The sequence below is a fragment of the Pinus tabuliformis genome, chromosome 3_2 (genome assembly GCF_031772625.1).
Source record: "Pinus tabuliformis cultivar Carrire ecotype Pingquan chromosome 3_2, CPIR1, whole genome shotgun sequence".
Taxonomy (NCBI): domain Eukaryota; kingdom Viridiplantae; phylum Streptophyta; class Pinopsida; order Pinales; family Pinaceae; genus Pinus; species Pinus tabuliformis.
Genome location: NC_142302.1, coordinates 1,132,003,628 through 1,132,021,526, shown reverse-complemented (window position 1 = coordinate 1,132,021,526; position 17,899 = coordinate 1,132,003,628). Strand labels below are relative to the sequence as shown.

General features: G+C 39.0%; 2 protein-coding genes across 2 annotated transcripts; one reads left to right on the top strand and one right to left on the bottom strand.

Moving 5' to 3' along the window:
• Window positions 1-961: 961 nt before the first annotated feature.
• LOC149184677 (chaperone protein ClpB1-like) lies at window positions 962-12,797 on the bottom strand. Its single transcript, XM_089415413.1, has 12 exons — window positions 12,297-12,797; window positions 11,443-11,445; window positions 5,721-6,066; window positions 5,368-5,537; window positions 5,060-5,207; window positions 4,836-4,975; window positions 4,513-4,641; window positions 3,985-4,262; window positions 3,530-3,861; window positions 3,096-3,375; window positions 2,796-2,993; window positions 962-1,243 (listed from the first exon to the last, which is right to left on the bottom strand). Exons 1-12 carry the CDS (start codon window positions 12,646-12,648, stop codon window positions 962-964), a joined length of 2,658 nt encoding a protein of 885 aa, XP_089271539.1. The 5' UTR covers window positions 12,649-12,797.
• A 3,007-nt stretch (window positions 12,798-15,804) lies between these two features.
• Window positions 15,805-17,246, top strand: LOC149184676 (disease resistance RPP13-like protein 4). Its single transcript, XM_089415412.1, has 3 exons — window positions 15,805-16,438; window positions 16,634-16,875; window positions 16,965-17,246. Exons 1-3 carry the CDS (start codon window positions 15,805-15,807, stop codon window positions 17,244-17,246), a joined length of 1,158 nt encoding a protein of 385 aa, XP_089271538.1.
• Window positions 17,247-17,899: the final 653 nt, after the last annotated feature.

Below are 17,899 nucleotides of genomic sequence, written 5' to 3'. Positions count from 1 at the left end.
GTTTTAACTAGTAAAATACTATTTATGGACAGTTGTGGGCCCAGTCAATGTATGGGGAAATTTTGGACATAGATTAATACCTATTTATACTTAATATTATTTATTTTTGTTTAAATATTGGTTTCAAAAGTCTCAATTTATGGTAGTTTAGTGGGACCAGTACTATATCAATTACTGGTCCCTGCACAACATTAGGAATCTCTCCCCTAATGAATATAATATAACTAAATGAGATTAATATAATTTAATGAATATAACTTAATCAGGTAAATGTGTAAATGTGTAATTTAATGAATACGTACATCTCAAAGGAATCCTTTGGCCTAAAACCCAACAAAGAAAACAAATAAAACTTTTAATTCACAACACTCCAAACATTAAACCTAATCCATCAAAAATGTAAAATATACATTTCATGAATTAAAATATTAAAATTATACATTTTATAAATAAATAAAAACACTAAACATTCTGTTCTATAATAGAATTTATAGTAGAGTTCTCCATTTGAGAGGAAGGCGGAAGCTCACAAAAAATTACACACATCCACGCCTTTCAAAATTAATTATATTAAACCATGGAGTACACATCCTGAAACTCTTTTTTGCAAACTGGATGAAACAAGTTTGCAGAAATAACAGTTGCAGATGATGGAAGGATTCAACATGGCCTAATTTTTGTAAAAGTCATCATATGCAGCAACCTTTCAACTGGTTTGAAACTTTGAACACACGCCCTAATAACGTTATTAACAGCAAAAAAGTGAGTGCTCCCTTACAATTGGTTGAGAAGGAAAAAAACGATTCTTTATTAATATATAGCAATAAGTTTGCATCGAAACCTTTTAAGCATTGCCATATAGCTTAATCCCACCCAAAAACACATTACAAGGCACTCAAACTCCAGTTATACTAGCATCATCACAAAAAATAAGCTGAAAGTTCCTAGAAGATGCCATCATTCACCGTCTAATCTCCATTAGCTCATCTTCGTCTATTTCTTCAATTTTCATTTTTTTTACTGCCTGCGATGCATCAGCATTAAAATAGGCAGAATTCGGAATTCCTTTTGACCGACGATATCCCCTATTCCTCTCCACGCGAAAAGATAATTTCTGCTGCTCAGGCACTACATCAATGTATACTGCACTGTTCTCATCAATCTCCTCACTGATGAGCATCCGAGATAGCTGAGTGACAACGTTTCTTTCCAACCATCGTCGCAAGGAGCGAACGCCACTAACCTGCAAGTACCACGTTACCACGTTATCCATTTAGAGGTTTTAAATGAGAATCGCCAAGTACGTCTTGCATTTTACTCACTAATTTTGATCTAAATTGCCCGTAAACCACAAAGGCTAATGATCCTGCCTGCATTAACAAGTAAACAATGCATTAAATTATATTAATAGGCAAACGCACTAAAAACATCCCTTTACTATATACTTTGAACTAAGTTGGCCGAGTACGCAGAGACAGGCAGCACCCAATTTTTAAAGTTTGCGGGTGGAAAACGTTAAAATTTAAATAACAGAACTGAAATTTATATCGATGGGATCCATACAGAAGGAAGAAAATCATGTGAAAATTGGAAAATCCGAAACTGAATGTGAAAATTGAAAATCTCAGAAAGCAACTCTGTAAACTTAAGAGTTCACAGCTCTTAAAGATCAACCGTTGGCCACCACCACCAACTGCCAGCAAAAATATCAGACTAAAATTACTCCCTAGACAGGTTCATGCAAAATATATGACAGACCATTGAAAAGGTAAATAAGACATAAAATCTGATCGTTGGGCATGAAGGACTCCAGTTAAACACTTCATAATGAAAATTCTAAGCATCAAATCAGACAATATAATAATTTCAGATTGTTTCAAGGTGAGGTAAATCAAATTTGGTCAGAGGCACCTTCCCACTACCGAACACGAGTTGTATCACCCGGGATGGGGAGACGTTTCTGGAATATGGATCAAGTCCCACGGAACAGGGAGAAGCATCCCCGGGAAAGGGAAATGCAAAGACATGACTACTGGGGTCGGGAACACATCACCTGGCAAAACAGACTCTGAATAAGAAACTGAAACAAAGAGATTGTTTTACTTCCAGGATGATAGGCTTCCCGAAGGACAATATACAAAGCTGAGTACCCACTTTTTAAAATCATGTTAGGAGGGAACATCAAGATACACATTTATATTTTTTTTGATGTATGAATAATTAAAAATACTTGGAATTTATATCAATAGAATTCTTTCACTAATTATGTGAAAGTTTGTATGAAGAACATTATGTGAAAATCGAAATGAAGAGCATCGTAATTGAAAATTGGAAAATCTGAAACTGAAAGCGAAAATTGAGAGAATTGAAAATCTGAGAAAATGAAATTGTAAACTGAAAAGTCCTGCTCTTTTAATATTCACTGTTGGCCACCACGACCAAAACTCTGCAAAACATCAAACTCCTAGAATAACTTTCCACACAGGTTTATATGACAGGGCATGGAAAATAGAAATCAGACCTTGAATAAAATCACTGTACCTGAAGAACACCGAGCAAACATTATGAATGAAAAATACCAGGCATCAGAATAGAACATATAAATCGAATTTAGTCAAGTCCCACAACATCTCCTACGATGTGGAGACATGTTTCCAAGGAGTGGGTCATGTCCCCTGCAATAGGGAAAGGGAGAAGCGACTCGTGAAGGAGATGCAGTGTCAAGTTTATTAGGGTCGGGGACACATCCCCTGGCAAGTTAGACTGAATAAAAAAGAAACAAGGTGATTACTTACAGGATCATAGGCTTTCTGAAGAACAAGATCCAGAGCGTCATCTGTAACCCCTAAAGCAACACCTCTCTCTGCAAGACGAATTGCTACATCTTTCATCTGTAGTCTAGCAACTTTCTTGAGCTCATCATGAGAAAGAGGATCAAATACAACTATCTCATCAAGTCTACCCAATAACTCTGTCCTGAAATGTCTTCTAACCTGCAACAATATTCAAAGGCATGTCAAAGCACCGCAGCAAACTTCGTGATAAAATTATATGAAAAAGATGCATACACAGAGTCCAGGAATGCGTGCGCATACTTCTTGCATGACGTTCTCTCTTGCGGGTTTTATTGTTGTGGGGCCAGACAATGCATCAAGCAAGTGCTCTGCTCCAAGCTTGGATGTCATGATAATGACTGTGTTTGAGAAGCTAACTGTGCGACCTTGTCCATCCGTAAGTCTACCCTCATCAAGCATTGGAAGCAAAGTGTTTAAGACTGAAGTGTGTGCTTTCTCAGCTTGATCAAAAAGAACAACACTATAGGGTCTTCTCCTTACTGCTTCTGTCAGTTGCCCCCCTTCTTCATAACCAACATAACTGCCATTACAACATCAAACCATTTTAGTACATTACAACAACAAATCGAGCAAAAATATAAGTACAATTATACAAAAAAAAAGGCGTCTTGCTGTCAACCAATTGAGTGTCTGGCTATCAACCAATCTCAATTAGAAACATCTAGCTCACATACCCAGGAAGAGCACCTATGAGCCTTGCAACTGAATGTTGCTCCATATATTCAGACATATCAATACGGACCAGCTGATTTTCATCATCAAACAATTGAGCTGCGAGAGCCTTTGCAAGTTCCGTTTTGCCAACTCCAGTGGGCCCCAAGAATAGGAAAGATCCAATCGGCTCTTGAGGACTTACAAGTCCCGCCCGCCATCTTAACACAGCTTTGGCAACCGCTTGAACCGCCTCAACTTGTCCAACAACTCTTTCATGCAACCTGTCTATCAGTTGCTCCTTTTCATTCTGCCCAAGTCTTGTAACAGGGATACCAGTCCAGCGACTCACAACCTGCATTCATCACACAGTTATGTATCATGAACATCAGACACTATAGCTCTCATTGGGTTGTCAACATAAATTCTGTCAATCATATTCGATGGAAGGTATGTATAGATACTTCGTTCAACGTACCTCTGCAATCTGATCAGGTCCCACACTCTCTGTTAACATGAGATTTTTTCCCATAGCTTCTTTTCTAGAAATTTCAGTCTTTGTTTCTTTAAGGGCCCTGTATAGTTTTGCAGCTTGTGCCACAGCCTTCCTACGCTTTGCTTTTTCCAGAGCAATCTGCAATTTCTCACATTCTTGCTTCAGTCCCCGGATTTCATCTACTCTCTCTTTTTCTTTTTGGTATTTCATTTTCAACGGTTGCAACTTATCTCTCAAATCATCATGCTCCTTGTGAACCTATAAGAATCAGAAAAGAAAATGAGTTATTTAAAGGTTATGATACTAACGGTTCTTACCGACCAACAATTTTCACTATGTCAAACAACAGTGAACACCCCCACACCCCCCCCCTCACCCCAACATACAAAGAATTTTCAATAGACATCTTTACATCAGAGAATCCCCATCATAATAAAAATGCCTACAGACTGATCATTGATCAGAAAGACAGCCAAGAAAATGCAATAAGGTTATCTCAAGTACAAAACTCAGCCAAACGAGCTTTACTGGCTTTATCTTTCTCCTTTTCAAGGGCATGCAACTCAACTTCTAGTTGAAGTCTTACATTTGCACATGCTCCATCCAAAAGATCAATTGCTTTGGCTGGAAGATGTCGCCCTGTTCAGACAAACGGATTATAATGATTTTCAAAAGGCCTCAGAGGAGTTCTTGATCTCTCAAGAATTAAGAGCAGAATATAATACCCCAAATGAGCAAGTAATAAACACTGCTTTTGGGATAATTCACACATATTGTACCTTATTCCACCTATAATAGCCAGGTATCAACTTACCGGTGATATATATACTTACCAGTGATATATCTACTTGATAATTGGGCAGCAGCTTCAAGTGCTTCGTCCAATATGCTCACACCGTGATGAACTTCGTACTTTTCTTTTAAACCATGAAGGATACTAATAGTTTTTGTCACACTAGGTTCAGCAACAAATTTATCAATAGCAACAAATTTATTAAAACCACTAGAAGTGTGTGAACAGCCATATTAATACGTCTAATAACCCCACTAAGCACTCACTCGCTCGAATCGTCGCTCAAACGCAGCATCTTTCTCCACATACTTCTTGTACTCTTCCAGGCTAGTTGCTCCAATGCACCTAAGTTGGCCCCGAGCAAGCATCGGTTTAAATAAATTGGCAGCATCCATTGATCCCTCATTACGCCCTGGAAACAAAACAAAATTCAATTCGACACGATTACTTCACAACCAAAGCTTAAAACCAATCACTTAAAAGGACCTTTAATCAATCAAGGCTAATAACATATATAATATTTGCTAGATCAAAAAATTGAATCGTAGGTAACCAAGATAGGTTTCTCTTACCGGCACCCAGAACCAAATGTATTTCGTCAATAAAGAGAATAAGTTTTCCTTGAGCTTCTTCTACCTCTTTCAATACAGATTTAAGTCGCTCTTCGAATTCGCCTCTGTATTTGGCACCAGCCACTAGAGCTCCCATATCCAAGGCTATCAATCTCACTTCTAGCAAATTGCTGTTTAAAACCATTTGAAAAACAAAATGAATTAGCGGCTCTACCAAGCTTGCATTCTGAAGATAATCCCGCCCAACACACTGTACCAGTGCGGACCCACAAAAGTCCCCAAATTTGGGGAAGGCAACCTACAAACCAAAATTTGCAAACAATATATATTTGTGTGCTTGCAAAAGAGCTTACCTTGGTACATCCCCTCGAACAATTCTTTGTGCCAGCCCTTCCACCACAGCAGTCTTTCCAACACCAGGCTCTCCAATGAGCACAGGATTGTTCTTGGTCCTCTTAGACAAAATTATAAGTACTCTCTGAATTTCTTCATCTCTACCAATGACAGGATCAAGCTTCCCAGCATCTGCATCTGCAACCAAATCGCGGCCATATGTTTTCAAGGCCTGAACATTAGTATCACCAGACGCAGTATCTACCTTTTTGCCCTCTCCTCTGAGCTTCTCCACTTCGGATTTCACTCTCTCTATCCCCACACCTGCCTCTGTAAAGCAATCTGAAACCTGGGAGTTTTTTAGCACTCCAAGAATATGTTAAATGTGTAATTTCAACGCAGCCGAAAACCACCAAACAAAACCACCTATCTTGTTCGCACCGCCTTTTGGCAAAGGCTGTTTTTCCTTGGAGCCCTCCGAACACATTCACTTGCCGCCACGCGTCCCATGTACGAGCGCCCAAAAACCACTTTCCCCGGACGGTAAAAGTCGTTTGGTTTGCCGGAGGAGGGTGTGCGAACCACGTTGGATCGGCTCAGCGATTTGATCGCGTGATCTCCGCCGTTGACTTCCAGAATGTGCTGTCCGCCCACGTCACATCAAATTTTGTCATTTTCTTGTTGACCGCCGTAGGTGGAAACTTATGGTTTTTAATGCCTGTCGTATTTTCTTTGGTGGAGGCTTCAATATTGTTATGGGCACGTATTTAATATTGTTATGGGCATGCTTTTAATTTTGGTTATGGGCATTGTCCCATATGACATACGTTAAATTTTTTTTTATATGTTTTTTTTTGTATACGTTGTTATATGTTAAAAATATGGCTACGTGCTGTAGTTTTTTTTGTAGTGAGTGGGGTTGTTAGGCACGAGATAGTGCGATTCTTATTTTGAAAAATGCACAGCAGTGCGATAAAGAAATGGCAATGTAATGTTTTGATTTAGTTTTTTGAAGAACAGAGAGCTGTGTATGTAATTTCTACAGCAGTAGAAAATCTATGAGAGCAGCAGAGTTGTTTTTGTGATTCCCTCTTTGAACAGAGGAAGAAATATGTAACAGAGTTTCAGTTTGTTTTTAATTAATAGAAATGCTTTGTGACTGTGTAATGGTGTCTTCTGAGTCATTTTGATTTTAAGAGGTTCTTGTCAAGAGATCCTGGACAGAGGAAACAGAGTATTGTCTCTGTGGTGAATTTTTATTTTGTTGGTTTTGGTATTTCCCCATTAAAAATACCCAACAGTGGTATCAGAGCAGGCCCAGGCTCTTTAAAAAGTTAAAGAAGCTGAAGGGAGAAGGTTGTTGCTGCAGCAAAACCTCTCAGGCAGACAGAAGACTCAGACAGCATAGGATTCAGGTATTCTTCAAAGCTTTCTTGTTTGTTACTGCTGAAGACAGTCAGTTTTTTAAAAAGATCACAGTCAAGGATTTAAAACCATAGTTCAAGATGCAAGGAATGGCAAGCACAAGCATGGGTATGTTCAACACCCAGCTCCCACACTTTAATGGGAAGAACTATGACTACTGGTCTATAACCATGAGAGCTTTGTTCATCTCTCAAGATGTATGGGAACTAGTAGAATATGGGTTTGAGGAACCAGCAGATGAAACTGAGTTCAATGCATTAACTCAGGGAGAGAAGGATCAGCTGAAGCTCAATAGGAAGAAGGATGCAAAGGCCATTGTCTTGTTGTATCAAGCAGTGGACCAGAGTATATTCCCAAGGATAGCAGCAGCTACAACATCACATGAAGCATGGCAAACTCTCAAGACAGCCTATCAAGGCATGGAGAGAGTGAAGACAACAAAATTGCAAATGCTGAGAAAGGATTTTGAAAACTTGAACATGAAGGAGTCAGATAACATTGACTCATTCTTCACTCATGTGATTGGTGTAATCACACAAATGAGAACTCATGGAGAAACAATTGAAGATAGAAGAATAGTGGAGAAAATATTGAGGGTCTTACCCTCAAGGTTCGATGCCATAGTCACCACCATTGAAGAGACAAAGGATCTCTCAAAATATTCAGTTGATGAGCTACATGCATCACTGATAACTCATGAGCAGAGGTTGAGTAGGAATGAAAACTCATCCCTTGAGCAAGCCTTCAAGACCCAGATGTCCTTTGGAAGAGGAAGGGGTCAAGGAAGAGGAAACCGAAGAGGAAGAGGCAGAAGCCAGAACAGAGGTGGAAGGAACAGCCCATCAAATGCACAAGGAAGAGACAGCAATCCAAATCAGAACCAAGGTCAAGGCAGCAGCCAACAAAGAGAACAATATCATACTCAAGGACAAAGGTATGATAAATCTAATGTTCAATGCTATTATTGCAAAAAGTATGGACATTATGCTAGTGATTGTAGAAAGAAACAGCATGATATGAACAGCAGACAAAATGCAAATGTTACAAGAGAAAACAACAGTCAAGAAAATGTCCTGTTAGCTTGTAACATGGCTGAAACACATAGTGAAGACATATGGTTTTTAGACTCAGGTTGCAGCAACCATATGACAGGGAATGTAGCCCTCTTTTCAGCCTTAAATCAGAATTTGAAATCAGAGGTCACACTAGGAACTGATAGTAAAGTGTCTGTTATGGGAAAAGGGGAGGTAAAAATATTTACAAAACAAGGAGAAAGGAAAACCATAGCAGATGTATACTATGTCCCCGGAATGAGATGTAACCTATTGAGTGTTGGACAGCTTATCCAAAAGGGTTACAATGTTTACTTTGTAAATGATGTGTGCACCATCATGGACATACCACCCAGCAAAAGATGCATTGCTGAAGTAAAGATGACAAGGAACAGGATGTTCCCTCTCCGGATCCGGGCAGACTTGAAGAACAAGAAGGAAATTGCAGCAGTCACCCAAGAGGCCTTCCAAAGCGTGCCAAAGGATGAGAACTGGTTATGGCACTTGAGATTCGGGCATCTAAATTTTGGAGGTCTAAACTTATTGAGCAGAAAATGAATGGTAAGAGGATTACCATTGATAGAGAAGCCGGACAGCCTTTGTGAAGGTTGTATATTGGGCAAACAACATAGAGAGAGTTTCCCATCAGGGAAAAGCATAAGGGCAAAGGCACCCTTAGAGATTATCCACTCAGATTTGTGTGGACCAATGCAAGCTCCATCATTAGCAGGCAGCCTATATTTCTTGACATTCATTGATGATTTTACAAGAAAGACTTGGATATATTTCCTCAAGAACAAAAGTGAAGTCTTTGAGAAATTCCAAAACTTCAAAGCACTTGTGGAGAACCAAAGCGGGCTGCACATAAAAGTATTGAGAACTGATAGAGGAGGTGAGTATATCTCCAAGGAATTCCTAAGATTTTGTAGAGAAAATGGAATTCATAAACAGTTTACAGCAAGGTACACTCCACAGCAAAATGGAGTTGCTGAAAGGAAGAACAGGACCATCATGGATATGGCAAGGAGCATGTTGAAGGCAAAGCATTTGCCAAATGAGTATTGGGCTGAAGCTGTACATTGTGCAGTGTATATTCTGAACAGGTGTCCTACAAAAGCAGTGATGAACAAGGTGCCAGAAGAGGCATGGAGTGGGAGAAAGCAAGTAGTCACCCACATGAGAGTTTTTGGGTGTGTGGCCTATGCACACATTCCAGATAAACTAAGGAGGAAGTTGGACAGCAAAGGGGAGAAATGCATCTTCATTGGATACAGTGATGAATCCAAAGCCTACAGGCTGTACATTCCATCTACCAAGAAGTTCTTTGTAAGCAGGGATGTTCAATTCATTGAAGAGGAAGCTTGGGATGGAAGCATAGAGAAAACAGTGAACATTAAAAGCTGTTTGCCTCATGATGAAGATGAAGAGGAGGTGGCTGAAATGAATCCCCAAACAGCAGCGCCAACACAAGGACAACAAGGTACACCATTAAGGATCAATGAGAGTGCTTCTCCAAGCACACCACAAGGAGGAAATTCAAGTGCATCTTCAAGCACTTGCACACCAAGTGAAAGAGGTAAGAAGTTTAGAAATCTAAGTGACATTTATGATGAAGGAATGAATTCCTTATTTGCCTTGTATTGTCATGTTGATGATCCTATTCATTTTGAAGAAGCTATTAAAGATAGGAAATGGATAGAAGCTATGGATGAAGAGATGAATGCCATAGAGAGAAACAAAACATGGGATTTGGTTGAGCTACCAAAAGGCAAAGAAGTCATTGGTGTGAAATGGGTCTATAAGACCAAGAGCAATGCTGAAGGCAAGATTGAAAGGCATAAAGCAAGGCTGGTTGTCAAAGGCTACAAGCAGCAGTATGGGAGAGACTATGAAGAGACTTTCGCACCGGTTGCAAGAATGGAAACCGTGAGAGCAGTGCTGTCTATAGCAGCTCAAAACAAATGGAAAGTCTACCAAATGGATGTGAAATCAGCATTCCTAAATGGAGTATTAATGGAAGAGGTTTATGTGGAACAGCCTCTCGGATATGAGAAGAAAGGAGAAGAGCACAAAGTGTGCAAATTGAAGAAAGCTCTTTATGGGCTGAAGCAAGCGCCAAGAGCATGGTACAGCAGGATAGATTCATATCTATTGGATAATGAATTTGATAAATGTGAAGGAGAACCCACAGTCTACATCAAGGAAAAGGATGGTAAAATTTTAATTGTTGTCTTGTATGTAGATGATGTTATTTTCATTGGAAATGATATGTATCTTATTGAGAATTTTAAATCAGTCATGAAGGATGAATTTGAAATGACTGACATGGGTTTGTTGAGATACTTCTTAGGCATAGAAGTAGATCAAAATGAAAAAGGAATTTTTATATCTCAAGCAAGGTATGTAAATCAAGTTTTGGGCAGATTTAAGATGCAAGAATGCAAGGCAGCCATCACTCCCACAGTGATGGGATTAAAACTCAGCAGAGAGGACAGCAGCAAGGATTTTGATCCTAGCCTGTACAAAAGCATTGTGGGCAGCCTTATGTATTTAACAGCAACTAGGCCTGATATTATGTATGCTGTTAGTTTGATTTCCAGGTTCATGGAGAGGCCAAAGGAGGCACATTGGCAGGCAGCAAAGAGAATTTTGAGGTATGTCAAAGGCACTAAAATGTTTGGAATTTTATATCATGCCTCAGAACATTCAGATTTGGTTGGATACACTGATAGCGATTGGGCTGGAAGTGTAGATGATCGGAAGAGCACTTCCGGTTATGTTTTTAACATGGGTTCATGAGCCATTTCATGGGCTTCTAAGAAGCAATCCATTGTAGCATTATCTACAGCAGAGGCAGAATATGTGGCAGCGACAGCAGCAGCATGTCAGGCAGTATGGATGAGAAGGATGTTGAGAAGCTTAGGCCAAGAGCAGGCAAAAGCGACAGTGGTCTTTTGTGACAATAGCTCAGCTATTGCTTTGTCAAAGAATTCAGTGTTTCATAAGAGAACGAAACACATTGACACAAGGTTTCACTACATCAGAGAATTGGTGAGCAATGGAGAAATTGTCTTAGAACATTGCAGGACTCAGGAACAGGTAGCAGACATTTTGACAAAGCCACTGGACCAGAAAAGCTTTGAATTTTTGAGGAAGTGTCTGGGTATGACAGAATGCCCAGCTGTTGAAATTAAAGGGGAGTGTTAAATGTGTAATTTCAACGCAGCCGAAAACCACCAAACAAAACCACCTATCTTGTTCGCACCGCCTTTTGGCAAAGGCTGTTTTTCCTTGGAGCCCTCCGAACACATTCACTTGCCGCCACGCGTCCCATGTACGAGCGCCCAAAAACCACTTTCCCCGGACGGTAAAAGTCGTTTGGTTTGCCGGAGGAGGGTGTGCGAACCACGTTGGATCGACTCAGCGATTTGATCGCGTGATCTCCGCCGTTGACTTCCAGAATGTGCTGTCCGCCCACGTCACATCAAATTTTGTCATTTTTCTTGTTGACCGTCGTAGGTGGAAACTTATGGTTTTTAATGCCTGTCGTATTTTCTTTGGTGGAGGCTTCAATATTGTTATGGGCACGTATTTAATATTGTTGTGGGCATGCTTTTAATTTTGGTTATGGGCATTGTCCCATATGACATACGTTAAATTTTTTTTTATATGTTTTTTTTGTATACGTTGTTATATGTTAAAAATATGGCTACGTGCTGTAGTTTTTTTTTGTAGTGAGTGGGGTTGTTAGGCACGAGATAGTGCGACTCTTATTTTGAAAAATGCACAGCAGTGCGATAAAGAAATGGCAATGTAATGTTTTGATTTAGTTTTTTGAAGAACAGAGAGCTGTGTATGTAATTTCTACAGCAGTAGAAAATCTATGAGAGCAGCAGAGTTGTTTTTGTGATTCCCTCTTTGAACAGAGGAAGAAATATGTAACAGAGTTTCAGTTTGTTTTTAATTAATAGAAATGCTTTGTGACTGTGTAATGGTGTCTTCTGAGTCATTTTGATTTTAAGAGGTTCTTGTCAAGAGATCCTGGACAGAGGAAACAGAGTATTGTCTCTGTGGTGAATTTTTATTTTGTTGGTTTTGGTATTTCCCCATTAAAAATACCCAACATAAGATGATCTACTGCCAAATGAGTGTCCCCCTTGCTCTTTTGTAAATACCGAGCACGTTTGATGCAGTATCTTATTTCAGTGTTAGGAGGAATACTGTCGGGGGCAGGATCTTGGGATGGGAGTTTCTTCAGGGCCTGTCGAAGGACTCTCTGTACTGCTTCCACAGTTTCCTCTCCAGCTGTAGCAGCAGATGAAATCGCTTGATGGAGAATACCCCCTTCGTCCTCGGTAAGAGCTATGGCCAAATGTACAGGAGTGTACTCGGCGTGACCAGATTCTGTAGCGATCTCTCGAGCCGCGGCTAGAGCCTCATTTGTTTTTTGTGTAAATTTCTCGGGATTCATTTTATATTGCGCTCTGTGAAATCGGTTTTGTGCGGTATTATGGAGATCCTTTTCTCTTCCTTGCACCTACAGCATCATCAGCCAGAAATTGATCAGCATTACAAACAGGAAATATAATCTTTAGCATTGCAGGAAAAGCTTGACAAACGCCGGAATATGGAAAGATTTACAAAGACGGCAAAATAATCGGATAAAATTCGCGAATAAAAGATGTGAGCAGACAATTCTACATTCAAATCCATACAAATTACAAAAATTCTAAGGCTTCGATAAGAGAACAAAAAATAAAGATTTCCACAGGATTGTCATCAAACTCCACTCAGGAATGTCAATTACAGTATTCACACGAAAATATCAACAATAACCTAAATACCCATAACCAGTCACAAGAATAAATCCTGATCGGCAAAATATATTAAAACTTAAAAGCTAGAACCCTAGAACCCGTGTTAAAGGTATGGATGATAGCGTGATCAAAATCCGAAATCGCACTGCCTAAGTTCAACAAATTATAAATATTGTGCAATGAGGCGATAAAAACTACCTCAAACAAGAGACAAAAACATATTGAAGACTTGAAGAATTCCTAAGAATTCGTATCAGACTCCGCCCTTAAACTCCAAATTACGTTTTCATGAACATGATTACATAAGAAAAAAACCAATGCCGTGAATGCAACATCCCACAAAACTATAATGAAAAATACATATTTGGGATGCAGTGGCGACAATCAATAGGTGCTCTGTATAGGGTTTTAGCCGTTCGCGTTCCAGTTTTTCAGACATTTGGGACAGTTCTTGACAACTTATGCAAGAAATTGACAAGTGTCAATGGAAAATCCACTGATTATCAAATTTCATTTTTAAGTTCCGCTAAAATGTGTCTAATTATTTTCTTCATAATATCAAGAACCATGCAATTCATAAAATTATAAAACCTGAAATCAAACACGAAATAATAGAGTTTTAAGAGAGCTCGGAATTTACTACGCGCAGAAAATTAGAAAAAACTCTCTGAAACAATAGAGGAAATAAATCAATAATGGCGCACCACCCAGGTTCCTCCTGCTATTGCGAAAATATTATAATGTAAAGCTCCTTGACCAATGCTTTATAATAGAAACAGAAAGGCTGATGCATGCTCTGACGGGTGCATGGCCTCCAAAAAAGCTTGCGTTTTGCCAAAACGAGCACCTCGGCTTTTCGTGCTTTCTTGGTTTTCCGATCGATATTCTTTTGTGTTTTTTTTACTTTTTATGTTTTGTGTTTTTTTTTATTTTTTTTTATGTTTTCTTGGTTTTTTCATCGACATTTTTTTGTGTTTTCTTTACTTCCGTGCTTTTTTGATTTTTTATTATTTCGTTCTCTGGTTCATATCAAGGGTTGAAAGTGTCTCACTTGATGAAAAACATATAAAAGACTTCCTAAAAATTCGTATCAGACTCCGCCATTAAACCCAAAACAAATAAAAACCTACCAATCCAACATATCTCTCAAAAACTTTAAAAAACAGTCCGCTTCCCCGCAGATTTTTTAGCTTCACTATCTGAAAATCGCCTCATGAAAGAAAGCCAGTTATTCTTTAGATTTAAGAAAGAAAAGCCAGTTAATGTAACAGGTTTAAGAGTTTTTTTTAAGAAATTTAAAAAAGAAAAGCCAGTTAATGTGACAGGTTTAAAAGAATTTCTAATAAAATTTATTAATTTTTTTTAAAACCTAAATTTTTAAAGCCAGGTATTCTTTAGATTTAAGAAAAAAAAGCCAGTTAATGTGACAGGTTTAAGAGTTTTTGTTTTAATTATTTATAACCTTTCGTATCAATATATAAACATAAAGCCTTCATTAAACAAAATTATATTTCACTTGCTTCATGATTAATTTAACATGTTTATGATTGTGGCAAACGATGCGACAGGCCTTCCCTTCATCCATAAAACACGATGTTTTAATATAATATATATATCCCATTTCCCTTACAACATAATAACTAGCATTTGCACCACATGTTGCAAAGAAAACGCCGTAAGGCAATGATGAGAAACAATAGCATAGAAGAAAGAAGTCAAAAGTTTATGCAATTTTGTTTCTTTATTGATGTTTTTTTTTATCATATGTTATGTTTCAGGGAGATTCCAACGGGGATATCTTCAAAGTGAAGGATTTATGAAATTTTTTGAAATTTTTTTGCCCGGATTCTGACCACTTTTGGCGGTCCAGGCAATTCCTCCGCCTCGATAAACGCCTCCGAAAATATCACAAGCGGCTCTGCTAGCTCGTGCTCATTCGGAAACAACCTTTGATTCTGGCAGTCACTTAAAGCGCCTTTTGACTATTTCACTTACTCTACAAATCTAGTCAACAACTTTAAAACTTTTGACTATTTAATTGACTTTCGAAATTTAATCAACCCTGGCATGCTGGATCTACATAAACTCAAGGGTTTGAGGCAATTGGAGATCATTGAATGTCCTAGAGTAAGTTTGTTTCCAACAGAATTTGGTCACAAAGGAGCATTTCCTCTTCTGGAAACATTTTCTCTTGCTTGGCTACCTACATTAAAGGAGTTGCCTGTAATAGAGAAAGGTGCAATGGCTTCACTTAAAATATTTAATATAATGGCACGTACAACATTAAATATATTACCAGAGAGTTATATGGATCTGAAGACACTTCAGAAAGTAAGAATTTTTGGTTGTCCAATAAGAAATATAGGAACTAGAGAGAACACTAATGTAGAAGTGATGGCAATGTCTATGGTAGACATGGAAGAAATTACAAAGAGATATTCCCAATTGTGAGATAAAAGGGAAAGTTGGTTGTATGGTGAATTTTGGTGCAATGAGCTCTTCTTCTTCAAGTACTTCCCATGGCCCTGTTGTTCCAACAGGCTCTGCAAAGATGAAATTGATCGAAGAGCCCCTTATAGTGGGACAGGATAAAGCATTTTCGATTCTCGAAAAGCTGGTGTTGTTGACAAGGGTGGATCCGGAAAAACTCTTCTTTTGAAGACGCTCTTCAATAGCCAAAAGGTACGCAGTAATTCTAAGGATGGTTTATTACTTTGGCTCACTGTTTCCCAAAGTCCCTCTTTTACAAGTCTTAGAAATGCACTCCGTACCCAAATAGCCACACAAAAAATGTAAATTTGGGCGAAAATATGAACGAAGAAGAGGTAAAGCGATGGTTGAATCAGACAGTGCACCAGAGCACCGGGCTTATTCTGTTCTTAGATGATGTATGGGGATGCAATGCTGCAGAATTGTTAGAGGAATTAGGTGTACTGTGCCCTGTAAGGAACCACTCCACCTCCAAAGTCATTGTCAGTTCCAGGGTTCGCGCTGCACTGTTAAAAACAGGTGTCGCAGATAAATACACAATAACAATGGAGGACTTGTCGGAAGATGAGAGTTGGAAGTTATTTGCTTGTCACACTTTTCCATATAATAATGGAAATCTGCCAGCAAACATAGAAGAGGGAAAAGCCAAGCTTGTGTGTAAAAGGTGCAGAGGGCTTCCCCTCGCTATCAAAGTGGTTGGCAGGGCAATGGCCGGGAGTACTCATCCACGACAGTGGGAATGGGCTGTCCAAAGGCTGCCAAACGTGGACAGTGTGTACAATTGTGTTAGGTTGAGTTATGATGCACTCGGTTATGAGGATACTGACCTGCAATTGTGCTATTTATATGGAAATTTGCCAGCAAACATAGAAGAGGGAAAAGCCAAGCTTGTGTGTAAAAGGTGCAGAGGGCTTCCCCTCGCTATCAAAGTGGTTGGCAGGGCAATGGCCGGGAGTACTCATCCACAACAGTGAGAATGGGCTGTCCAAAGGCTGCCAAACGTGGACAATGTGTACAATTCTGTTAGGTTAAGTGATGATGCACTCGGCTATGAGGATGCTGACCTACAATTGTGCTTTTTATGTGTAGCTGCAAACATCTTGGAAGACGTAGTCGTTCATGTCCAGTTGGCGATTTAGGTATGGATAGGGGAAGGCTTAATTGCCAAGAAGACGTTAGAACATGAGCATCGACCCGCTTATGATCCATTCGAGCTGGGAAGATATTATCTCAACATTTTAGCAGATCGTTGTTTGATCGAGCCAATGATGAGAGACTTTGATGGGAAAGTACTCTGTTTCAGGGTGCATGACTCCCTGCGTGATATGGCAATCCGAATCGCAGAGGAGGAAGAAAATTTCTACTGCCGTGTGGGTAATGGTTTGACAGCTGTGAATGAAAATGAGTGTTTGGGCCGCATTCAGATTTTTTTGAGTGAGAACAGATTGACTTCTTTCCCCTAATCACATTGTCTACACAGATATGCTCATTGCTTCTCAGTGGAAATCCATATTTAACAAAGATCCCAACAAGGGTGATCAGGAGTATGATCTCCCTTAAGGCGTTCTCTTTAAATGGGACGTCATTGAAATCATTGCTAAAGAGTATTGGGTGTTTGGAGCAGCTAATATATTTGGGTTTAAGACACATGCCCATCGATACGTTACCTGCATCTTTTACCAGTCTTGTAAATCTGGAGATCCTTGATCTTTCCTATTCTGGTGCCATCCAAGAATTACCGTCCGCCATCCATATACTGTGATCTTTAAGGAAATTAATCTTGGAGGGATGTAGAGATCTGCAATTTCTACCTCCCTGTATCTCAGGGCTTACCTCTTTGGAGCATTTGGAAACTTATGGTTGCAAGGCTTTTTTGGAAGAAAGATAAGGATACCAGATGGAAAAAAAACATCTTCTATCAACAAATTGGCAAGTTTAACACAACTTAAAACATTACAACTACAAAATAATGAGGAAATTATTAGTGATGGCACACTGGGAAAGATGACTCAAATGAAATCCCTCACATTGTCACTCATAAAACTGGAAATTCTACCCAATGATATAAGAAACATGTCAAAATTGAGAAGACTGGTATTATTAGAATACTTTCACTTGGTTAAAATGGATTATAATTTTTATGACTTTCAATATTTGGGCTATCTTAAATTTGTTGGTTGTCATTTCTTGGAAGAACTTCCACATCTACATAAACTCAAGGGTTTGAGGCAATTGGAGATCATTGAATGTCCTAGAATAAGTTTGTTTCCAACAAAATTTGGTCGCAAAGGAGCATTTCCTCTTCTGGAAACATTTTCTCTTGCTTGGCTACCTACATTAAAGGAGTTGCCTGTAATAGAGAAAGGTGCAATGGCTTCACTTAAAATATTTACTGTAATGGCATGTGCAACATTA